The sequence below is a fragment of the Mus pahari genome, chromosome 5 (assembly GCF_900095145.1).
Source record: "Mus pahari chromosome 5, PAHARI_EIJ_v1.1, whole genome shotgun sequence".
Lineage (NCBI taxonomy): Eukaryota > Metazoa > Chordata > Mammalia > Rodentia > Muridae > Mus > Mus pahari.
Window position 1 is genome coordinate 150,142,946 of NC_034594.1, and position 26,104 is coordinate 150,169,049.

The 26,104-nt window shown below is 45.1% G+C and overlaps 1 protein-coding gene across 3 annotated transcripts in view; it reads left to right on the forward strand.

The window, feature by feature from the left end:
- The window catches only part of C5H1orf100 (chromosome 5 C1orf100 homolog), a 36,884-nt gene that overhangs the window by 4,351 nt on the left and 6,429 nt on the right, over positions 1–26,104 (forward strand). For all 3 annotated transcript variants that reach the window (XM_029538229.1, XM_029538228.1, XM_029538230.1), the window contains exons 2-4: positions 10,099–10,176; positions 16,212–16,307; positions 18,479–18,651. In XM_029538229.1, the coding sequence (XP_029394089.1) occupies positions 10,121–10,176; positions 16,212–16,307; positions 18,479–18,651 (325 nt within the window). In that variant the 5' untranslated portion in view covers positions 10,099–10,120. The remainder of the gene's footprint in view (positions 1–10,098; positions 10,177–16,211; positions 16,308–18,478; positions 18,652–26,104) is intronic.

Below are 26,104 nucleotides of genomic sequence, written 5' to 3' on the forward strand. Positions count from 1 at the left end.
GAGGAGGAGGAGAAGAAGAAGAAGAAGAAGAAGAAGAAGAAGAAGAAGAAGAAGAAGAAGAAGAAGAAGAAGAAGAAGAAGAAATCAGAAGAAGTAATAAGTCCAGCTTGCATTGCCCCCTTGCTCACTGGAGGATGGTCAAACTCCCAGTGGACGGCCCCTTAAAAAAAAAAAAAACAAAAACAAAAAACAGAGCCCTTCCCTATCCTACCCACTACAAGAACCCATCAATTGTGGAGAGCTGCATTTCACATCCTTTCACAATTTTTATGAGTTCCAGCAGGAGCATGGACCATGAACTTACACATGGTTTCTAGTGACAGCACAGACTGTGGCCATCCATCCACATGGTCTCAGGCATCAGCACGTGCCATGAACTTCAGCATGGTCTCCAATATCAGACCACAGACATCAATACAGTCCTCTGCCACTGCACTGCAGATATCATCGTAGCCTTTAGCAGAAGCACAGGCCAAGAACATCAACAAGGCCTCAGATGGCATCATAGCCCATAGGCATCAACATGGGTTTAGGAGGCAGTGTAGACTGTGAACATTTGCATGGTCTTTGGTGGTAACACAGGCCCCAGCTACAATAGGACCAGTGTCCAGACATGGCCCTCAGCTGCAGCATGAGCTCAGACATTGCCATGAACTCGAGCAGCATCACAAGACACATCAATATGGCCCTAGGTGGCAGCACAGCCCACAGACATCAACATGGTCTCAGGTGGTGACCCAGACCAAGGACATCTGTAGGGCCTTTGGTGATAACTTGGGTCAGGCACATCAACATGGCTCCCAGCTGCTGAAGGACCAGAAACATCCCCATGAACCTCTGGCTTCAATAGTTGACCACACATAGTGTCCAAGGGCAGCAAAGACCATAGAGGCCTTTCAAGGAGGTCCAATTCAGAAAGTGAACTGTTCTTCCTTTTGGATACCCAGCTGTTGATTAGAGCCAGGACCATCATATGACTGGGCAATGTGGTTGGGGGCTGAGTCAAAGTACAAGCTCTGGGCTGCTGATCACCACTGTGTCTGCCCTATTTGGCAAGGAGGAGTTCCCCTATCCACTGCAGCCTTTTCTCACATCTCTTTCCACCATTGAGTCTCTAGCTCCACCTCTCCACTATTCACCCATGCCTCCATTCCTCTATTTTCCCGACCTTTCCACCAAATATTTGTCTGTCATAGTGGCATTGGAAACTTAAGTGTCACATGATGTGTGTGTATATATATGTGTGTGTGTGTGTATATATATATATATATATAATTATGTGACATATATGTATATGACATTGTGTATACACAAAAATATATACATATGTATATATACATATGTATATACATATATATGTATATACACACACATATACACACACACATACACACACACACATACACACACAGATGTGTGTGTGTATGTGTGTGTGTGTGTGTATTTGGAACCAGGCAGCTTTGTATACAAAGATTCATTGCAACTAGTGCTAGCTCTGGTTCAAGGTTTCTGGTTTTTTGGTTTTTTTTTTTTTAGATTTATTTATTATATGTAAGTACACTGTAGCTATCTTCAGACACTCCAGAAGAGGGTGACTCCCTCTTGTTACGGATGGTTATGAGCCACCATGTGGTTGCTGGGATTTGAACTCCGGACCTTTGGAAGAACAGTCGGGTGCTCTTACCCACTGAGCCATCTCTCCAGCCCCAGGTTTCTGGTTTCTGAAGCACTATAAATACTGAACCTTTCCCGAGACTCATCTCAGATATCCTGCTGTTATCCAGGGTTGGGTGATGTTGCAGTTAGGAATCTGGTCCAAAAGGCCCTGCTCTTTCCTCCTGTGATCTGGAAGTCCCATAAGAACCAATTAGGGAACCAGACCGTCTGAAGTTCCATTTCAGGAAGTCCCACTGAAGTTACCATTGGAGTGATGATTTTTGGAGAAGACCTATTGTCTTGGTTTTTCTTGTCACTGGTGTGTTTGTGCTGGGTTACCTCTCTTCTGTCAGTAGAAGTGTTTGCGAGTTCAAAGACTTAAAAACTTTGTTGTCCAGTCAGGTGACATTCTCCTCTTTTGCAGGAGTGTTTCAGGACACTAGACCTCCCCTGAGATCTCTGAGTCCTGTCACCAATAACCCATCTGGAAATAGCAGAGCAGGACTCACTTTAAGTACTTGGGTCACTGGTTCACATAACAAAACAAACAGAAGTGAAAGTGAAAGGGACACTTGTAGGAGGAGAGACTGACTGGGAAGGGGGTGGGGGAAGGTAAAGGGTTGGGGGGGAGTGAGGGATGGGGGAGGGGAGTGGGGGTGGGATGAGGAGTGGGGGGAAGGTAAATAATCTCAATGTGTCACATACATGTACGAAACTGTCAGATAATAAACCGTTTGATCTAAACAATGAAAACAGAGAAAGGGGAACCTGAAGAATGCTGCTACAGTGCATGCTTGGCATGGGGTGGGGGTGGGGGTGGGGAGACCCTGGACTGGACCTCCAGCCTGAAAAGACCAATTATGCAACATGGAAGATTATTAAAGACTGGAGAAAGCAGGTACATTAAGTGTGCACGGTACACTTTATTATAGCTTTTCAACTTCTCTGTGAGTTTGACGTTCTCTACATAAAATATGTGGAAAGCGTGTTCAAGATACCACTGTGCCAACAGACAGATTTCTGCCGTTAAGTCGGAGTGAATTCTGAGGCTGCTGTCTTCTGTGATTATAACAAACATTTGAGAGCCAAGTGTGGACACAGGCGGTGCCAGTGTGGACACAGGCGGTGCCAATCAGTCCTAGGGCTCTAGCCCTTGGTGGCTTTATTGTCCTGTTTTGTAAGTGAAGTACAAGGCTACAACTGAGCTTGTGGTTTGGTTGTTGTTTTTGGTTGTTCCGGGGAATGAGCCCAGGCCTTCCTGCATGCAGTAGTGACCTACCCTGAGGTTACCCTACCCCCACCCCGCTTCCCCCACCCCACCCCCATCCCAAGCCTTGGCCTGCTTGACTTCACATCCTAGGATTTCTTCCTGCTTCACCGGCCAGGAGCTTGGTCAACACCAGACAGGTTCTCCTTAAACACCATGTAGTATTTGCCTGAGAAAGGTTAAAACCTAAGACAAAGACTACCATGTTAGCGAAGCCTGAAAAGTTTGGATTTGAATACAGGATTTCAGAACAGTAGAACTTAGAGAAGCAAGCTGAATCACCAGGAAGGATCTTCTCCTCATCTCCTCAGTCTCCCCAAAGGCTTTCTCCCAGTGTGGCACTCTTTCCTCACTGCTACCCTCATCTCCTGGGTTGCCTTTGGGTGTTTATCACAGTGATAGGAAACAAATATAGAAAAACCTCTAAGTACAGATTGTTTTTAAAAACCCAGTGGTTTCTAAGCAAAACAGACGGGGGGGGGGAGATTTGTAAGGGGTGGGGAAGGGAGGTTCTTAGGAGAGGGAGACATAGGAGGGTAAATGTGGTCATAGCTTTACCTAGGACTGTCTCTAAGCAAGAGAAGGGAGAGGGAGGGGAGGGAGGGAGAGAGGAGTTAAGGACAGAGGTTTCCTCACAATGAGTCCTGACTGTGAGCCACCTGCACGCGGGGCCATAAACCTTTGACTCCAGTGTTCTTTGGCCCAGGGAAGTTATGGGTTAGCAAGATCAAGATCAACTCACACTCTTCGTAGATGTGGAGACAGTCCAGTGTTGATGGTAGGATCTGAGGTGTACCGTGTTCTCCTGCACGGGGTCCCTGCACCAGTGACTAGAAACTCCTCTATTTTTTAAGTCCCCTTTCCAGGAGGCAGGTAGAGATGTCAGCAAGGAGGCCTGAGAAGTGCTAAGCAAACTGTCATTGCCAGCTGGTGGACTGCATTTTCCATGTTTGTAGATGGCAGGGGAGGAATCCTGGGCACAGTTGCTCTGTACTGAAAAGAATTCTGATTAACTAGGTACCAAGACACTACACACTGCCACAATAGTAGCCATCATTTAATTAGTGATTCATTAGATATGCATACTCGTCTCTCTGGGTTGAAGATTATATTACTTTAAGTATTCTTTGTTTTTCTATATTACCTGAATTCTGGAAACACATGTTATTTTTAAAACAACCCACCCCCCCGTATACTTAGAGGGGAAGAGGAACGTGCAGCACACGTGTGGAAGTCAGAGGACAACTTACAGGAGTCAGTTCTAGCTTTTTTTTTTTTTTTTTCTGTATAGCCCTGGCTGTCCTGGAACTCACTCTGTAGACCAGGCTAGCCTCGAACTCAGAAATCCGCCTGCCTCTGCCTCCCGAGTGCTGGGATTAAAGGCCTGCGCCACCAGGCCCGGCGTGAGTTCTCGCTTTTTTAAATTAACGTGGGTCCCAGGAATTGAACTCCAGTCTTTGCCCACTGAACCATCCTGTCAGCTTAATGGAATGCTTAGAGAGTCTATGCAAACTCGAGAAGTCTCTCTAATCGCCACAGAAGGAAGGAGGGATAATGAAGAGAAGCTGTCCCCAGCTTGTGACTCCCCAGCAGACACTGGAGAGGAGTTATTTATGGATTATACTTCCAAACTTGAAAATCTGAAGAAGAAAAGTCATACTTGTGATGGCTAACCTTCACTGTCACTTCAGTCTCCTAGGAGACACACCCCTGGGCATGTTGAGGGAATGTTTCTAGAGGGGCTTAACGGAAGTGAGAAATCTACCCTAGTTGTGAGTGACATCATTTTACAGGGTGGGACCCAGGCTGAAAGAAAAAAAAAAAAAAGTGTCCAAAACCAGCCTTGGCCCATGCTTCCCCTGCATGCCATCAGGAACTTCAGATGAACATTTCTCTTTTTACTTGCAAACTTTGTTTGATCGAGCCCTGCCCTGGTTCCAGGGCAGCCTCTTGTAGACAATGCCAGTGTTTGTTTTGGGTTTAGTTTTGCTATGGTATCTGAACAACCATTCTACAGCCATTCTCTTTCCTGGCTGAGACTCGCTTCTCTGTGTAGTTGTGCAACAGTGATGGTCGGTGACTTGGTTTGAATCATATTCTTGAACAATTAAAAACCTCTTTCAATGGCTTTAGTAGCAGCGGCCTTCTGTAGCCTAGCGTCATTTTAGACCAGGCAGTGCTAGGTTCCTTTGTCCCTGTGACAACCCTTCTTTCTCAGTTCCAGCTTGCAAAGGACACATACAGCACCAGGTCCCTGACTCTATGTTCCCCTTGAAGCAATGTTTGTAGGAAAGTACGTTTAGTGATTGATAGTCTGGGTCATTTACCTGTATGGTTTCTCCCTGACACCAATTTCTGCCCTTATGTTCTATGCGCAGCTATGTTTTTGTTAGAGATGTTCAAAACAGGCTTTCCCTAAGCCTGAATGGCACTGCTTAGCACAACTTTCCACTCCGCAGTGCATCATAATCCCCTTTGAGTGATGTAAAGGGATCAGGTCTCACAGCTCTGCCTTGTGCTTTTCACAGCATGCCCCACACAGAGGTGGCTCAATTACTTGCTGCCCTCAGAGGAGGACTTCTTTGAAGAAGGAGGCCCCTGCCCACTGCTGCCCAAGCCAAGCCGGTAATGCGGCAAGGCTCTTACTGCCTGGGCCTCTCTCCTCACTCTGTGGCTGCATTGCTAAATGAGAGGATTGCTTTTGCTTTTTGTTTGTTTGGTTGGTTGGTTAGTTGGCTGGTGGGTTGGATGGTTGATTGGTAGGTTGGTTAACTGGTTTGGTTTGGTTTGGTTTGGCTTTTCAAAACAGGATTTCTCTGTGTTATCCTGGGTGTCCTAGAACTCACTCCATAGACAAGGCTGGCCTCGGATTCATATATCTGCTTCCCAAGTGCTGGGATTAAATGCACAAGCCATCACTACCTGGCACATTTTGAATAGGTGCTCACAACTTACAACTTTACGGTTGGGATTCTTTGCAAAGCCAGGAATTCTGCCTCCCAACTCGACTCAGGTGTTAGGTATGTGTATATATCTGTGTTAGGTATGTGTATATATCTGTGTTCAGGTATGTGTATATATCTGTGTTCCAGTATGTGTATATATCTGTGTTCCGGTATGTGTATATATCTGTGTTCAGGTATGTGTATATATCTGTGTTAGGTATGTGTATATATCTGTGTTAGGTATGTGTATATATCTGTGTTAGGTATGTGTATATATCTGTGTTCCGGTATGTGTATATATCTGTGTTCCGGTATGTGTATATATCTGTGTTAGGTATGTGTATATATCTGTGTTAGGTATGTGTATATATCTGTGTTCTGGTATGTGTATATATCTGTGTTCAGGTATGTGCACGTGAGACCAGAAGACGCTATCAAACCCCCTGGAGTTGGAGGTTCAGGAAGTTTTAGCTGCCTGAGTACTGGGAACTGAACCTCAGACCTCTGAAAAAACAGCAAGCTCTTGAAACCATCAAGCTATGTCTCCACCCCTAAAAATTATTTTAGAATGTGAACAGTGGTCTACTTGAGATGTTTTGAATATATTTTTTTCTCAGTATTTTGGTATACGCAGCTGCAGAGCAACGCTGCAGTCATGGGGCTAAGCAGGTCTAGCACCCCTATGCCCTCTCTATGCTGTCATGTGACTATGTTACCTTGAATGTCCTGAACACAGATACAGCTCTTCCAAGGAGAAAGGGCTTTACAAAATATATCTAGAAAGTCAACAGGTACTATCTACACACAGCTGATAACCCCACTCAGCTGATTGCTCTGGTTTGGGTGTAAGCAATCACCAAAGGGTTCAGGTGTTAGAAGGTGTTGTGAATACTAAACATTAAGATTAACTATTAAGGGGCTGGAGAGATGGCTCAATGGGGAAGAGCACTGACTGCTCTCCCGAAGGTCTGGAGTTCAAATCCCAGCAACCACATGGAGGCTCACAACCACTGGTAATGAGATCTGACGCCTTCTTCTGGTGTGACCGAAGACAGCTACAGTGTACTTACATATAATAAATAAATAAATCTTTAAAAAAAGATTAACTATTAATATATGATAACTATTAATATTACATATTAATAACTATTAAGATTAAGAATTAAGATAACTGTCAATGTAGAAATTGTCTCATAACATTTAAGAAAACAAAAACAAATATTATTTTCTAGAAAATAAATAATGCCGCTTTAGATGGATGCCTTTACTATTATAGCATTATTCTTCTGAGTATATTATGTTTTCAGTTTTAAAAAAAATGTTTTATGATGTCCAAGTGAGCTATCCATTCCTATAACAAAATGTCTGAGATAATCAACTTATAAGAATTGTATTTTGGCTCACTGTGGTAGTTTGAATGGCTTCCATAGGCTCTCAGTGTTTGAATAGTTGGTCCCCAGTTGGTAAAACTGTTTAGGAAGGATTAGGAGGTATGGTCTTACTGGAGTAGATGTGGCCTCTTTGGAGGAGGTGTGTTAGAAGGGATAGGCTTTGAGGTGTCAAAAGCCCACATCAGGTCTAGTCTCTCTCTCTGCCTGCAACTTGAGAACCATGTGAGCTTCCAGCTACTGCTCCAGCCCCATGCCAGCCTGCCTGCTGCCATGCTTCCTGCCATAATTGGTCATGGGCTAACCTTCTGAAACTGTAAGCAAGTCCCCAGTTAAATGATATTTTTTTTTAAATAAGAGTTGCTTCCAGGCGTGGTGGCACATGCCTTTAATCCCAGCACTCGGGAGGCAGAGGCAGGTGGATTTCTGAGTTCGAGGCCAGCCTGGTCTACAAAGTGAGTTCCAGGACAGTCAAGGCTACATAGAGAAATCCTTCCTCGAAAAACCAAAAAAAAAAAAAAAAAAAAAAAAAGGGGTTGCTTTGGCCAGGGTATCCCCTCAATGCATAGAACAGTAAATGAAACACTCACAATTGTGAAGGCCTTACTCTGGAACAGGTTGCCTCATTGATTGGAGCCTCTGGTGGTAAATGGTGTAGGAATGACAGCACAGAGCTGTGTGCTTTTGGGTCTGGGAAAATGGTTCAGTGGGTAAGAGGGTTTGCTGCTCCTGCAGAAGACCCAAGTTCAATCCCTGGCACCTACCTGTAATTCCAGCTTTACACAATCTGTCACCGAGTTCTGGCCTCCACAGGTCATTTAGAGCAAATGTCCTAAATGCTGGCTTCCTCTTCCACATCACATATAAAAACCTCAACATTCGGGGTTTGATTTCTCAAGAGCTCAGTTGTGTTTAACCACATTTTCTTTCATTCATTCTTCCACCAAAAACAGAACCAAAAGCCGGGCGTGGTGGCGCATGCCTTTAATCCCAGCACTCGGGAGGCAGAGGCAGGTGGATTTCTGAGTTCGAGGCCAGCCTGGACTACAGAGTGAGTTCCAGGACAGCCAGGGCTACCCAGAGAAACCCTGTCTTGAAAAACATTAAAAAAAAAAAAAAAAAAAAAAAAACAGAACCAAGACAAAACAAAGCACAGCAGTACTAAAGGCAAGTGCATGTGGAAGAGACACAGCCGTGTTCACAGTAGCCGAGACACCCCTTCAGCCCAGGTTCCCAGCAGCAGGGGAGTGAATGAAGAAATATGGCATAGGAACATGATGCAGCCATAAAGAGGCTCTCATAGTCAAACAACGTGCAGCCAAATGCACGGCGTAGTATGAAGTGAGCTAAGCCAGACACCGGAGGATGAGTGAACATTCTCTCTCTCTCTCTCTCTCTCTCTCTCTCTCTCTCTCTCTCTCTCTCTTGGTTTTTTCGAGACAGGGTTTCTCTGTATAGCCCTGGCTGTCCTGGAACTTACTTTGTAAACTAGGCTGGCCTCGAACTCAAAATTCCACCTGCCTCTGCCTCCCGAGTGCTGGGATTAAAGATGTGCGCCACCACGCCCAGCAAACATCCTCTCTTAAAAGAAGCAAAGCTGACCTGAAAGTAGAGTAGCAACCGGGGATGTGAGGGAGGGAGGGGAGGGGGGAGCGGGGGGATGTTGAGAGGGTGGATGTTAGAATGCACAGTGTGTGTATGTATGTATGTATGCATGCATGTATGCATGAGCCTCACTAATATGCACGTTAGCATATACTAGTTTGAATTTTTTAAATAGGTCTCTTGGGGGGGTGGGGGGGTGGGGGGTGGGAAATCCTATGCCATAAACAGGCTCCTTGGGATCTATCACTAATCACTCTAGTTATTACAGTGTGTTGCTATTGAGAAATTTCAAACTGATTTTTGAAAAGATGGGATTTTGAGAGGGAGAGCAGAACAGCCAGAGACCCTGAGGGCGAGTTAAACTTGACTATAAATGGAGGAGGGGCAGCCTCGGCCTCACATACATTTTTTTTCCCCAACCCTTTCTCCCTCCTGATTACTTCTTTTTCCTTCTGGCTCCTACTGAATAGTCCCGGTTTTGTTTTGGCTGAGTTCTCTTGGTGCCCTGGGTTGTTTGGGTATAACTCAGTAATAAAGATGGATGGCCCTTGAGTCTCAGGACTCCAGCCCTGGCACCCTTGTAACTTGCACAAGTTACTTAACTTCTTGTGAGTCAACTAGTCACAGTGATTTGCAGACTTGCCCCAAGAATGCTGTTGGAGTGTGCTGTCCGGTGTATGTCACAGGCTCACAAACTCATGTTTCTCCTTTCTCAAGAGTGCCTTTAAGTCACAGAGCATGCTCACACACAGTTGTCACAGAGCATGCCCACACACAGTACTGCCTCGCTGGACCCTACAAAGAGGTACTGTAGTCAATCCACAGAACCGGGAAGTAACTTACACAGGCAGAAAGAGTCTCCATCTAGGGTTCTCTGGCTACCCAGAGGTTGCCATGCCCATGCAAGTTAGCGACTCAGCTCTCTTTCTGAAGAGAGTAAACAACCTATGCACACAGAGCGTGGACAGTCTACGAGGTGATCTAGAAACAGTAGGCCTCCCTCCCACCCGCTCACTTTCCCTCTCCATTATGGACTTGTTCACATGAATGTTTAAATGTATTGTTTGATTAGTATTGGCTTGCTTCAAAAGGCTGAGGTTCAGCAACCTTTCTTATACAGTCCAGGTCTACCTGCCTAGCAAGGGCTTGCCTTTGGAGACAGTCCAGATCTGAGATGGAGCAATAGCTAATACCTGGGAATGTATGTAAACTGGCAATGTGAAATTTCTCTCCACAGCTTTTTCAGATGCCCCTCAGTCATGTCGACCATCCGACTACGAGAATTTGTAGAGCGTCACCCAACGATTCCACCTAGGTAAGGCTCTCTTGGATACAGAAACCACCAGACTGAGGAAGGCAGGTGCCCAGGGGACTAGATTCACCTACCCTACTTCCCAGGCACTGAGGGGCAACTGCTGCTGGGGGGCGGGAGGTTGTGTCAAGTGAGTCCTTGAGTTTAAAGAAAGTTGTGGGTTTGTAGTTTTTTAAAAAGACGTAAACAATATTCATGCATGTGGTGTGTGTGTGTGTGTTTGTGTGTGTGTGTGTGTGTGTGTGTGTGTGTGTGTGTGTGTGTGCAAGTGCCCCTGCAGGCCACGAGAGGACATTAGGTCTTGGAGCTAGAGATATAGGTGGTTGTAAGCCATCTTGTATGAATGCTGAGAATTGCACCGGGATCCTTTGGAAGAGCATCCAGGGGTCTTGACCACTGAACCAATCTCCAGCTCCAAGGTTATTGAAAGTTGAGAGATAAGAATACCTTCTTTGCAGAATCCAAGCAACCAGGGAACTCCAAATACCCAAAGTATGAGACAGATGTTGGTTTTCTCCTGGAATGGGCTTCACCAGAAAGAATGGGTAACTCAAAGCCAAACTTCGAACCAGAACCATTTGTTCTTGGGGTAAATAAAACCACCATGTTTCTCTGCAATATGAGAGCTGACCTCATAGAGTGAGACCAAGGGTGGGCTTTCATTCATTCTTCAAGGCCATTTATCACATGGGATAATAAGCCCTATAGGTACACTTTACTGTGCTGGGTTTATCTTGCTGGGAGACAGCAGGTACCAGTCATAAGGCCTAAGCCCTCTCTCCCATCAGTCTCTGTTATGGAACCTGCAGAGATTTAGAAAATAAGAAGTTTGGGGCAGCAAGCTTCACACCCTGGGGGCTAGCTTCTTTTTAAAATTTTTAGAATTGTTTTTATGTGATTATAAAAATAAATGGGTTCTAGATTTAGAGTCAAGAAGGATACAAGAAACGGGATGTGGACTCTTCGTCCATGGTTAAGGAAAGCCACCCTAGGACAGGCTTGAAGCAGGGGAGTCCTGGCACAGAGGCCTGGAGAGGTCATTGCTTGAAGCTCTGTAAGCCTAAATTACATCGGAGACCCAAAGCTATTGGCCATGCCAGTGCGGTGGAATTCCTGTCAAGGAGAGCTGCATGCCACACCAGAAGTAGAACCAGTGCGAGAAAGAGAGAGAGAGAAAGAGAGAGAGAGAGAGAGAGAGAGAGAGAGAGAGAGAGAGAGAGAGAGAGAGAGAGAGAGATTGCAGTTAACAAAACTGGAGGAAGTGGGATGTATGAAGAGTCATCTAAACCCTTGGACTTCAGAAAGAGATAACAGAATTTGGGGTCTGTGGTATTGCTTTGGTCCAGCAGTTCCTTAATATGGCTATTTCCTCCCATTTGGGATGGTAATGTATATTCTATGCCACTGTACTTGGAAGTATGTGATCTGGTTGGCCTATGCTGGTTGATTTTATAGGGGATTATAGTTAAGAAATAGCATGAGTCTCAGAAGAGACTTTGAACTTGGGGCTTTTAAACAGTGTTGAGACTATGATAGACTATGGGGGGCTTTTGAAGCTGAACTAAATGCATTTTACATTATGATGAGGCTATAAGCCTATGGGTGCCAGGGAGTGAAATGTGATGGTTTGAATAAGAATGCTTCTATAGGCTCAGATGTTTGGGCTCCATTCCAGTCTCTCTCTGCCTGCTGCCTATGGATTAGGAGGCAAAGCTCTCAGCTACTGCTCCAACACTGTGCCTATCTGCTTCCCACCATGATGACCATGGATTAGCCCTCTAAAAAAGCAAGCAAGTCTACAATTAAACACTCTCTTTCATAAGAGTTGTCTTGGTCATGGTGTCTCTCCACAGCAACAGAACGGTGACTAAGACAAATATCATAACAGTCTCTGAAACATCCAGACACCACTGCAGGGTCAGCTCATTCCACCTACAAAGAAGGCACCTTTCAGTCTCCAGCTACAGATGTCTTATTACTCTTGTTCCATTGCTGATGAAAATAGTAAGCCGGGCAGTGGTGGTACACACCTTTAATCCTAGCACTTGGGAGGCAGAGGCAGGTGGATTTCTGAGTTTGAGGCCAGCCTGGTCTACAAAGTGAGTACTAGGACAGCCAGGGCTACACAAAGAAACCCTGTCTCGAAAAAACCAAAAAAATAACCAAAAAAAGACAAAAAACAAAAACAAACAAACAAACAAAAAAGGGCTGGAGAGATGGGAGCACCGACTGCTCTTCCAAAGGTCCTGANTTCAATTCCCAGCAACCACATGGTAGCTCACATCCATCTGTAATAGGACCTGATGCCCTCTTCTGGTGTGCCTAAAAACAACTACAGTGTACTCATAAATATAATAAACAAATCTTTAAAAACAAAACAAAAAAGAAAATAGTAACTATTGTTCCCATTTTACTGATGAGCAAATGGAACCTCCCCTGCCATTCCTAGAGGAAATACCATGGGGACAGTTCATCCTGGGTGGTAAGAGGGCACATTGGCCATCTCCAGTCCTGCCTTTAATCTCATTTTCTATACTTGTTCATATCCTTAGCGGAGATATTTAGCCCCAAGCTTCTTGAAAATGTTGCAGCATTCACTGCTGTCATTATGACATTGTCTAGATAAGGCTGTCCTTACCACGAGATGAACTTTGAGACTACCCCCACTGCAGATACATCCGAGCTTCTTATCAGTTCTCCTGACTGAAGCCAAACCAGCTTTCTGTGTCCCTTTGCTACGTTAGGTCTGCTTGCTGTCTGCCTAGAAGCAGGAAGGAAAATCACATAGTCCAAACAGAAATAGTGCTGAACTTCTCTGGAAAATATAAACCCTACATACGCCATAGATGGCTCTGAATAAGGCACAGAATTTAGGGACTGAGTTCGTTTTATGGCTGTGGTATTTATTAGCTGCGTAGTATCCAGAATGCTTGCTTAGCCTCTCTGAGCTCCTTTTTACTATTACAAAACAGTTATAAAAGCAGGGAGCTCGTGTTTGCTTTGCTAGGTGCTTGATAATGAAATGGGGTCCTATCCTTAAGGCTGGAGGCCCAGCACAGATGGCTCAGAAGGGCACATGATGGTATCCCTCTGGCGTTGGTACTGTATAGACAAACCAACTCACTCCTGAACTCACCCATGTATACTGAATGTTCTCTAAGTCCAGATCCTGTTCTGGTGGCCGCCATCCTTCCAGGGGACAGAGCTAGTCTCATGTAGGTTAAACCTTTCCAGGCTGTCAGGGACACACAAATAACACACAGTGTAAGCAGATGCAGCGGGCTTACCCGCTCACTTTAGGAGGCTTTCGATGACTGATTCAGCAATCAGTAGCCCGTGAGCATGGCCTGACACAGAGGCATTCCCGTTCATTCATCCTTTCCCCACGCCAAACCTCCAGGGGAGAAGTGGAGTACTTACTGTAACCCCCTAGCCAAGCCAGACACATTTCTCCCTAAGGTGATTGTTTTTGTCCCCGTCACTACTTTAATGGCTGAATTAGAAGCTTTCTCATGTTCCAGGTGAAGGTGACATGTGAGAACTTGGAAAAGTCACACCAAAGAATCAGAGGGAGATGGGCAAGCAAGGTAGAGAACACCTCAAGAGGCTGAGGCAGGAGGATTGTGGGTTTTGGGGTCAGTATGGACAATTCAGAGAAACCCTATCTCAAAATAAAAATAAAGGGTGGGGGGCTGAGACTCAGTGATAGAACTCCTGCGTTAAGTCCCTAGTTCAACAGGCAGCTCTGAAAAGGTGGGAAAGGGGTGGGTAAGTGAATGGGACATGCAAAAAGAAGAGAAGAAAGTTAGAAATAAAATGAGCCATCTCTTTCTTCTCCACATATCTCCTCATTTCTCCACTCAGCCTGCTCTCTGCCCGCCCCCACGTAAGCTGCTCACTCTCCCCACCTCTTTGCCACTTCCGCCCACCTGACCGGCCAGGGGGTCTCTTCCTAGGGACTGCAGCGGGTCATACTACTGGAAGCCAGTGGAGGATGGCTCCATTCTCAAAGAAATGGCTAGAGCAGGATGAACTTCTTGAGAGCCTCAGCAGACTTTGTTGTACAGATGGTGTCAGAAAAGATCACACAGCCTGCTGTAGACAGTACTGCAGCCCTGAGGACCGCATCCCAGATGCCTGTGATTCCTCGGGAATCTAGACTCTAGGGGGCGCCTTCTATCCCAGTGCTCAGAACTAGAGGTTTGCCTAAGTGGCACCACACACACACACACACACACACACACACACACACGCACTTCCTACACACTCAGCAATGTCATTTCTTCTCTATTTTGGGCCAACTTCTCTCTCCTATTATCTTAGCTACTAGGCAGGCTCAGACAGCCTGTGGTTATTCAGAAAATTAGAGCTCTCCGAGATCTGTTTGCACAGACAAAACCTGCCTTGCCCGGCACTTGCTTTGAGACACACTAGACAGCCATGCCCCCTCGGACTCCTGCAATCACTCAGATCTTGAATGGTCCTCCAAGGCCAGGATGTTGAAGGCCTGGTCTATCCTGCCGGGGGTAGGCTATGGAGGAGAGGGATGGTGGAACTTTCAGAATGTACTCTTGCTGTGATGTGCTGTGTAGCTGAAGCAACGGGACAATTAATTAGTCACAGACTGAAATCGTAAGGCACAATAACCTTTATTCATTTTTAAAAAAAATTTTTTTAAGATTTTACTTATATATATGAGTACACGGTAGCTGTCTTCAGACACACCAGAAGAGTGCATCAGATCCCATTACAGATGGTTGTGAGCCACCGTGTGGTTGCTGGGAATTGAACTCAGGACTTCTGGAAGAGCAGTCAGTGCTCTTAACCGCGGAGCCATCTCTCAAGCTCCAGCCCCAGTCCTCCTTAGTGTCCCATCAGCTCGTCCCCTAACCTCTGTCAGTAGGTTCCTTTTGTATGTTGGTCTTACAGCTTTTGTGTAAGGGTCCATCCTATTCTTCAGTCTTAATGTTACCAATGGCCTGCCTCCACTAAGCGCCATCTCCATAGCCTCTACCACTTCCCAACAACGCCATCACGGGGAGCCGAGGTTCCCACATACCTCTGCATTTCGGTTGCAGAAACACACCTCAAGCTCACACCCCAGACATACTTCTTTCCATGCAGGTGGCTCATGATATGCTTCAAAACAATCCCAGCACTGAGGCAGGAAGATGGTAATAAAGTTCAGGGCCAGCCAAGGATATAGGAGAGATAGACCTGTCTGTCCTCACCACACAGCTCTCCTAGATGCGACTAGAACTCCTCTCCCAGACCTACTACCACATGCCAACATTACGGTCCTATATAACCAATTATTACAGTTAAGTAAAAAAACTTACTATGGAATCTTATAAACATTTTTAATTCCTATGTTTCAGCAATTATCAACATGTTTCATTGACTTTAAGGATTTATTTATTTCATGCGTATGTTCCTGAGTGTGTGTGTGTGTGTGTGTGTGTGTGTGTGTGTGTGTATACTGAATGTGTGCAGGTAGCCCCTCAGGGTCCAGAAAAAGGCATCAGATCCCAGGAACTGGAGTTATTTATAGGAGATCATGAGCTGTCAGGTGTGGGTTCTGGGCACTCATCTGTGTTCTCTGCAAGAGCAGCCAGTGCTCTAAACTGCTCTGAGGTGTCTCTCCTTGTTGATGGTCTTACAGATTGTCTCCCCATCTCCTTCTATCCCTTCTTTCTCTCATCCCACTCTGCCCCACCCACTTTCCCTCTCCTCCTTTTTTCTTTTCCCTAATCCTTTGACCTAATACATGACATGCTAAGTATTTCCCTGTGAATCCTGGAAGAAAATGACATTCTGTTACAGGTTTTAGAGGTTACTGGGGAAGGGAAACCAGCCAATACCACAAACTCAGGGCTGGCAGAAAGACACTTATTATGAATAACAACCAACATGGTTGGAAAATTCCACTGGCTTCAGTCACTTGGAACAGGGCACGAAGTCCAGATAAATTATCTATCATACACCAGCTGGAAAGAACAGACTGTAGTGATCACTTCTTTCTCACCTACTTCCTCTAGGCTGTATATCACTCACCAAGGAAGGGACATCAAAGGCTATTACCCTGGACAACTGGCAAGACTCCATTTTGATTACAGTGGGAGGAAGGCTCCAAGGTGAGACATAGCCCTAAGTCTTAATTTCTAAGAATATCATCATAGCTAAAATGATAAGTAAAGGAAAATGGGCTGCATTATCTTTTTTAAAGATTCATTTTTAAAAATTATGTATGTGTATGTATGTGGGTCTGTATACCTGAGTGCAGGGACCCATGGAAGCCAGAGGTGAGCTGCTGGGAATCGAACTCAGGTTCTCAGTAGGAGCTGAGCCATTTCTCCAGTCCCTAGCTGCACAGTTGTAATAATAACAACAATAATACTGTGAATCACAAGTGTTTCCTGACAGATAGAGGGGGGGAAAATATGCCAAACTATTAAAAATGTTTCTTGATTCTGGTTTTGTGGGACTTCAAGTGTTGAGATTGAACCCAAAGCCCAAGTATGCTAAGCACTGGCTCCACCAAGGAGCTGCGTCTCTAGCGTTGACAATAGTGGGCTTGCTTTATATTTTTCACAAGTAGTAATATTATTAGTACTTTCTCATTTTTTGTTTGTTTACTCTTTTGCCTATTTCACAGATTTTTCTCAAAGGAGAACATAGTTCTTCCACAATCAGCAATAAATATAAGATTTTTATGAACTCATCTATGAAATTCAAAGAACGTTATGCAGTTTAGAATTCCAGATTAGCAAAACAACTTAAAACTTGCTAGCATTTGATTTCATTCTAAGTAGAGTTATAAGTCTACTCTATGTGGTTCCTCCCGATCTATGTGTGGCTTTCACGAAAAGAAAAGCAAAAATTGATAAGCAAAGACGTGCTGACCTTATTTTATGGTTCAGAAAAGCTAGAAACTATAGGAGGAAAAAAAAGTATTAACTTGAGGAACTTATAAAATGTTTGATTTGGGGGCAATTTTCACATTCTCCGTGTATCACACTCCCAAATAAAAGAATTGATGTAACATTCTAAGGCAGATAATGCATTTGGCATGATTCTCGTCATTTGAATTCATCATCTCCTATATATCTATATATTACAATTTCCCTTCTCTTAGTTGATTGCTGTCTAACCGACCTCCAGTTACCCCCATCAGGGGTGGGGTTGGCACACCACCTGTATTTAGAGCAGTGTAGAGTCTACATTTAGATTATGAAGCTGGAAGCAACTTTGAACTCATTCTGATCCAGTTAGACACACAGCACAAAGGAATGGTACGTCATTAGTTTTCAATTCTGGCTATCATGTGCCTGCCTGCTCATGCCACAGAGCACATGTGGAACTCAGAAAACCCAGGGATCAAATTCAGGTCACCAGCCTTTGCCCAGTGAGTCATCTCCATGGGCCAAGTGACATGTCTCAACTAAGGTCACACAATTACTGTAAATGTTAGGCTTAAAATGTAAACCATAGCTTCCAAGTCCCAGTACAGGAGGGCTCTTGGTACTAAATCAAGTATTTGCTTAGAGTAACTTCTGTTTTTAAATTTTTGGGATAAGGTCCTATTACATTACCCTGGCTGGTCTCAAAATTCAAGCTGAGCTCAGATGACCTTCCACCATAGCCTTTGGAGTCACTGGGAACTATAGGTGTGTGCCGTCATACATGACTTAAGCTATTTAGAACTGAGTCCTCTCCTAGAAAATGAACAGGAGAAGAAATGACAGGTGCCTCTATATTTACACAGTTTGTCTAGTGCCTTGTTGGAGAACATTTTTTTTAAAAAATTGAATACATCCAATCTTATTCCAAGATGGGAAAAAGAATCCTGAAGCAATGAGACGCATTATGGACGCACTTCTGATGTCTCCTTACTTTTTTCAACATGAAGGTGTTCTCATTCTTTCTATTAGCACAAAAGTCCCTTGAAAAGCTTTCTTAGTCTTTGTTGACATCCTTCATTGCTAGACATGCAAAACAAAATACACATATATTTTCAAGGTCTCAGTGCAGGCCGCCTAGGGTTCCAGTGTACTTACATCCAAGCCTCAAGCATGCCAGGTCTGTAAATGAATACGCCCAGGAGTGGATGAAGTTATTGGCCATTACATTTAGATGTCTTGTTTGCTTACATTTTTGGAGGATAGTTTGGGAGGAGCATGGGAAGGTTACAACTGTTCAACACAACACCAAGATGAGCTTAGAAAAAAATGCTTTGACTCCTAGATCGCAGCTCATGCACCAGTTCTCCAAAGGTGCTCAGCAAGCTATTTTTGTTTCAATATAGACCCCTTATAGACTTGGCAATTCCACTCAAGAGCACAACTCTGCATCAGCCTCAATTAGACCAGCAAACGCTCATTCGATACATTTGTTCAAGAAGATTGTCAAGGCCTACAGACTTGTGGCATAATGAAACGTCTTACCAAAGAGACTACTCCCTGCCATTTTATGACATTGGTAAGTGCTATCACCTAGCTGAAATTAACCCTGCCAGTGGGCCAAGATGAGCATGTCATGGGGGCTTACAGCTTCAAAGGGCATGGCTGGGACCAGTCAGACTAGGGGCAGAAATACACGTGCAGGTCTAGGAGTTGAAAGAAGTCAATGCCCAAGCCTTCTTCCTTCCTTTCTAGCTCCCTGCATCTGAGACCAAAAGGGTGAAGGCCCCTCACTCTCCTCAGAAGCTATCCTGCTGAGCACTGGAAACAGACTCTTGAGCGCACCCGTGCTCTCCCGAGGGAATCCTTTTAAACACCTATAACAATAATTAACACCATGGTTTAGAAGTTCTACACCCCCCTGGGAGCACATCTGTATGTTGTGGCCTGTATGAGGGTCCCCAAAGTAGGCAGAAGGGATTCTGGGTGTTCATGTGACACCCACTTAGACAGCATGTACCCATGTCACCATAGCCATTGATGCTTAACTTTCGCTCATTGGATGAATTGCTTCTAAATGAATGGTCCCCAACATTTGAGGGATGGGGTGATCTCACACTTTGGCAGGCACAGATTTAGTCCCTATACAGCTCTCTGGACTGAGTGCCACTGTTTTAAGCGGGGAGAGCCAAGTTTCCAAGATGTCTCATGAACTAACCCTAACTCACACACCAGGAGGAAAGAGGCAGAATTCACACCCATATTCCTTTTCAGCATGGCTCACCTCAAAGCTCTACTGCCTGTCATAGCCTGCACTGGTAATTTTTCCTTTTAAAAAGTTCCTGTCTTTTTGCTGAAAAACAGAAAACCGATGATGATACAAGTGTTACCAGCCACTCTCAAGGCTGCAGCTTGCAGACTGCAAGTTCAAAGCTGACCTGGGCTACAAAATGGGTTTAAGAGTGGGGGAGTTGGGAAAGAGTTCCTGTCTGTCTCTTATCCCCAGAGAAGGCAACTGCAGTCTGGAGGGAAGAGATGTCCAGGCTGAAAATCAGAAAAAAATTCTAAGAGTTCTGTTCCCTCTTCAGACAGCTTTCTCTGGTAACTGCTAGAAAACGTAAGACCCCGACTCTCCGTCAGTGATACTTACTTCAAGATGCCCCCAAGTGAGACACCGAGACACAGATCCATGCAAAAGCAAGAGGTTTATTTTCTGGCTTGTCGCGGTCAACCCTCAATCTGTCCCTTGAGGCAAGTAAAGAGAGGGTGACCTTGAACGGTTATTACAAGCAGTTTTTATACATTTTAGGGGCACAGGTGACATCAGCAAGGTTACAGTTCAAACATTATTATTATTATTATTATTATTATTATTATTTGGTTTTTCAAGACAGGGTTTCTCTGTATAGCCCTGGCTGTCCTGGAACTCATTCTGTAGATCAGGCTGGCCTCGAACTCAGAAATCCGCCTGCCTCTGCCTCCAAAGTGCTGGGATTAAAGGCATGCGCCACCACACCCGGCTAGTTCAAACTTATTGGCTAAGCATATTGACCTTTAAATCTATTGGCTAGCAAGCATGACATACATTTGAACTTTACCTGGGACTTTCCAGAGGGTCAGGTGACTATCAATCATTTCTGAGAATTTTTTACTCAAGAATGTTCCTGTGGGTGGAGAACAGAACTTGGCCTAGCCTTGACTCCAGGCAGGAGGCAAAGCTGTAAGGAGGATATAGGACTGGAAAAAGCCCTTAGGGTCCCTCATTTCCCCCCCCCCCCCTTTTCTTGTCCCTCATTCCCCCCTTTTGGTTGTGCAAGCTCCAATCCTGGAGTTATGCTGGAGATTCTTGGGTAACTAATTCATATTATTGTCCCAGGACTATCAGCTGCACTGCTCCTATTTTCTCTTGTATGAAGGCTATAAGCTTGTTCAATATGCAGGGTCCAAAGATCAACAATAGCAGGAGAGCAATTAGGGGTCCTAACAAGGTGGATATGAGGGTGGTTAACCAAGGGGGAGCAGAGTTAAACCAAGATTCAAACCAGCCCTGACTCATTTCTCTTTCTCTCTTCTGCTTAGCTAGCCCTTCTCTCACCTTGGCCATTGAATCTTTATCCCCAGAATGGTCTCCAGTATATGCTTCCTGATGTTTCACACCCCCAGGTAGCACAGAAAAAGTGGTTGGCTCCCCAACACTAATGGGCCTGCTGCTGGCTTCTCCCATCTCAGGGGCAAACATATATGGGGGGTTTCTCGCAGGATACTCCTCAAGTTCAGGTGTCTGAACCCTAAGCCCCACCCTCCAAGGCTGCTTCTGGGACATAGTTTAGATTCACAAGTCCCTCGTCCCCCACATTCGGGTTGTCCTTCCCTTGTGTCTATAGGGTGGGGATATCCCAGGAGTCAAGGCCTACCACTAACTTACAGGGATCAAAGACAATGTCGGGCCACCAAGTATAAGGCAGTGTTCCTCTGTAGTGGACCAAGCTACATCCACAGTGGCTGAGAGTACTTGCCAAGTCAGTTTGGTAGGGTTGTGGGGTTGCTGAGGCTCAGCGCCAGAAGATACACCATGGCTATCTCATGGTTTCTCTGGTCTTGCAGGAGGGCAGGTGATTTTGAGCTTGAGGGGGTTGCTTGGGTGTCTGGCTGCTATCCAGTTGGCATCAGGCACAGGTCTGCTGGTCTGACAGGAGTTACATGAACCCAGGCAGTTACTCCATCCACTTTAATGGGGGTCAGGGTGGCCAACACCACCAGGAATGGTGCTTTCCACTTTGCTTCCAAGTTTTCAGCACAATGTCTCTTAACACATGCCCAGTGGAACCTCTGGGGTACCCACGTTATATAGGGCATTAAGTCTAGACCACAATCCCTGGTGGCTGATCTGGAAAGTTTGCAATCAAGCCATAAGATCCTGGCCGGCCTCAAAAGTCACTCTAGGGGGTAGGGAGGTCAAGAGCCAGGGTCAAGGGAATGGGGATCCCATACAGGAAAATGGTAGGAGGTGTTCTGGGGCTCAGAACAGGGCCAGGGGAAGGAGCACCACCCAGTCAGCACCAACCTCCAAGAACAAATTAGTTAAAGGCCTCTTTTAGTGTTCTGTTCATTCTCTCTTCCTGCCCCGACCTCTGCACAATGGAGCTTCCAATTAGTCCCCAATATCTCTGCCAATCCCCGACTTACCTTAGAGATAAAAGCAGGACCACTGTCTGATCCAATTACCTTGGGTACTCTGAACCTCGGGAAAATTTCCTCTGATATCTTCTTAGCTACTGTGGTAGCTCTTTCCTGCTTGGTGGGGAAAGCCCCAACCCATCCCGAGAAAGTATCCACATACACTAGAAGGTATTTGTAGCCATACTTTCCTGGCTTAACTTCTGTAAAATCGACCTACCACTATACTCTAGGTTGATCTCCCCTGGGTCTTTTGCCCTATTTACTCTTGGCTGCATAAGCATTCACTTGCTGGCATAGCTTACACTGTTGTATTGTATCTTGGGCTAAAACCCTGAGGTCCATTACATATACCTTAGATTCCATGACTGCTTGGACAAGCTTCTTATCTCCTAAATGAGTCCATCTGTGCATTTGGCCAAGTCTTTTGCTTGCTTTCTAAGGAGTATAGTTCTCCCTTCTTGTGTGTGCCATTGTCCCTCCTTCTCTAGGTAATAGTTGGTAGGGTGGCTAGCAATCTGAATCCTTTCTTCTTTCATATATTTTAAGTGAGGCCATCCCTTAGTGCAGTCCCATTCCCTAGCAGGTATCTCTTGCAGGCCCATAACCATGATAGGCTCCTGCATAGCCAGGCAGATCAAGTAGCTTTGTGCTCCTCACTGCTGGGATCATAGGGTGTATACTGATGGAATGTCTCCATGAGCCGCTCTAGAAAGGCAGCAGGTGACTCATCTGATCCCTGTCTAACCTCACATACCTTGGTCAAATTTGTGGGTTGTAGTGCAGCCCCCTTGAGACCTGCCAATGGAGCCTGGTGGTAGACCTTCAGATGCCACTTACCTTCTGCTGTGTTAAAGTCCCAGCCAGGTCTAGTCAGGAGACACCTGCTGTCTACGATAGCCTGGTCAATCGATGATGCCCTCGTGTCTGAGGGGACATTCTTTCTGGCTTCCTGCATTATCCTCTCTCACTCTTCAGTCATGAAGAGCACTCTCATGAGTTGTTGGGTATCATCCCAGGTGGGCTGATGCGTAAATAAAACAATCTCAAAGAGATTAATCAGCCCCTTAGGGTTATCTGAAAAGCAGGGGGTCGGGGTTGGGCCTTCTCAGTGTACAAGTTGGCCAAAGAGAAGGGCCAATATTGCACGACCTGACTGCCATCCTCATCTATAGGCCCATAGGCTCAGAGAGGGTAAGCACTGTTGTACTGGGTGAAGAGGCCCTTTTACTGTAGGTCCCCATGGCCAGTCCTGGTTCCACAAATTCCCCCCCCCCCCCGCTGATGCCAGAGGAAGGGAGGAGTGTAAAGGGATGCTGGATGAGGGCTCAGGAAGATCCCTGAAGAGGGGCCATGGAAACTGGGGCCATGGTAGGGGGTTAAGGGAGTGGAGGATCCATCAGTAGCAGATCCACTGTGGAAGGGTTCTGGAGGATGTTCTTTACAGACTCGGTCTCTACAGGATCCTTCTTCTTCATGACCATGACCTTCAAGAGTCTCAGAGAAAAAAAATGCTTTTATCCAAGGGGGTGGGGGGTTGCAGTGGACTGGACTCAGTCAGTTCCTCAACCCACAGGAGAATCAGGATTCTAGTACTCAGGTGGGCAAGGAGTCAGCGAAAAAAATAACAGACACAAACACCAGATAGTGTGCTGGATCTGAATGTAATTTCTCAAAGTGAGCATCAGACTTATATTACAGAAGAAAACAAGGAAGTTAGGTGATACATTAAGGTCATGCAAGGTACATTGAGGTTACCTGATGCAAAATGACTCTTTATACAAAACAGAGAAATGCATACATAAAAGCTAGTAGGAACCAGACAGTGTTTACAACTGGGATAAAAACCAGCCCTACCTAAGGTCAGCTTATTCTTAGAAGCCATGGGCAAGGGCTTTATGCTCTTGCCATAGTTCCAATTCTAGTCCATATAATACACCGTCTCCCTAGGCCATTGTAAATTCCTGTATATGGGAGTGACTTAGTTGTTATTCTAAATATTTACTCTAGTTCCTTCTTAGACCATAACCTTCCTTCTTCCTAAGCCATTGTAAATCCCTACATATGGGAGTGACTCCGCTGTTATTCTAAGTTTACTTTGTAGAACTTGCCATGAGATTTCTAGCTCTTATCCAGTAAATTGCAATGCCTAATTTCTTTCATTATCTACATTGAAGGCATTTCTTCTGAATGAGTAGCATTCTTACTAAATTCAAAGCCCAAGGTCGGCTCAATGATTTCCTAGGATATTGGAACACTGGTAGAGGCCAATCTAACTTAGCTATTTGTCACATCATTCCTAGGAGGCACTTATAATAAGACAACACTGAAGGAAAGCACGCAAAACTCTCAGGGACACATGTGAAACACATCTGTGTTACGGGATGCCAAAGAACTTCCAGGAGACGAGTTTCTGTGAACCTTTTTGCCTCAGGACTGCGGCCACATTTTTGGGCTTGTCATGCAGATTGCACTGGAGTGGGTGTGGCAGGGGGCCTTCTACTAGATCCTTCCAGATAACTATATAGGGCACTTGGTCTGAGTGCCCAAGGGATCCCGGCCTAAAGACTCTTTCCTCTACTGCTTTGATGACCTGTAAGTCAAAGGTCCCTATAGGTGGCCACCGTACTCTGAAAGCCATTCGGAGGAGCAGAGAGTCACTAACTTGCTCTTCTTTACTACTACTGACAAGTTTTTTCTTTCCCTAACTTCCCTCCAGTGGTTAACTAGGATGTTTAATTGGGTAGATTCAGTCTGTACCATGTCCAAAAAGGTCATCAGTCCAAGAACACAGAATGAGATAACCAACACCAACAAACACAGAGAAAGAAAAATCAACACACAGTTTCCCCCTGCCATGGGCATGGAAACCAGGTTATACAGACAGTTCACCCATCACAGGTACAGAACCTAGGTTATAGCAAGACTTGGTCGGCTCCTGCTGATACTGTGTCTTGCCATTTCCAAAAGGAGCAGAGTCCTCACAACTCACTCATGGGGGGAGGGGGACTGAAGCACTCCAGACTTCCCACGGTCAACATGTTAAGGCACATCTGCCCACTGCAATTGATCACATCAGACCAGAGGCTTTCCAGCCAACATCATGCTTGAGAGTCAAAAGCAAATGCAGAAGACAGAAAGACACTTACTTAGGCACCTGTTGCTGTTGCTGAGCTTGGTCTTTTTCCTTCTGATCAGCCTAGTTGGTGGTTGCTCAGGGGTCTCTTCAAATCCCAGACAAGCCCCCACCCCTCGAATGAGACTCCAAGACACAGATCAATGCAAAAGCAAGAGGTTTATTTTATGGCATGTCAAGGTCAACCCTCAATCAGTCCCTCGAGGCAAGTAACAAGAAGGTGACCCCAAATGGGTACTATAAGCAGTTTTTATACTTTTGGGGGGCACAGGTGACATCAGCAAGGTTACAGTCAAATGTAATGACTAAGCATATTGACCCTTAAACCTATTGGCTAGCAAGCATGGCACGCACTTGAACTCTACTGGGGCATTCCAGTGGGTCATTTTGAGGATTTTTTACTCAAGAATGTTCCTGTGGGTGGAGAATGGAACTTGGCCTAACCTTAACACCAGGTAAAAGGGGGAAACTGTAAGGAGGGTGTGGGACTGGAAAAAGGCCTTAGGGTCCCTCAAAAACATTCTAAAAGAACTGTGTCATCTCTCTAAGTAATTGTTGGGATTTAAGGTCAGAAATCCTAATAGAAAAAAATTCTAAAAGAGATATAAAAAAATTCTAAAAGAGCTGTGCTCACTCTCTATGAATTTCCCAACTGAAATCAGAAATCCTGTTAGAAAAATATTCTTGAAAAGCTGTGTTTGCTCTCTAGAGATCTCCAGATAGCTCAGCTCTTGTTAGAGAAAAATTCTAAAAAGAACTGTATTGCTCTCTGCTGGCTCATCTCATACAGATCAAGTGGTTTTTTAGTTACATATTAATTCAGTTATTTATTCCAGGTTCCCTCTTGACTATCCCATGAATTAGCATTCCTTAACTCTTAGGAAAAGGGCAGCAAGTACTCCCCCCACCCCTTTTTCCAACACTGCAAAAGAATTCAGAGATCTGCCTGCCTTTGTAAACTTAACCGGGTAAGACCTCGTCCTGAGATTACCATTCTGACCACACCTGGACCTAAATTAGCTTTGTCTCAGGCTGACCTGGAACTCACGAATCTGCCTGCATTAGTAAGCATAAACAACAACAACAAAAACTTAGCTGGGGGGAGGGTGGTGGAATCTTGCCCTGTAATAACCACTCCCTAAATCTCTTTATCTCCTTCTTTAGTATCTTACTTACAAGCATTTCTAGTCATATTTCCTAGATTAATGAAATATTTTTC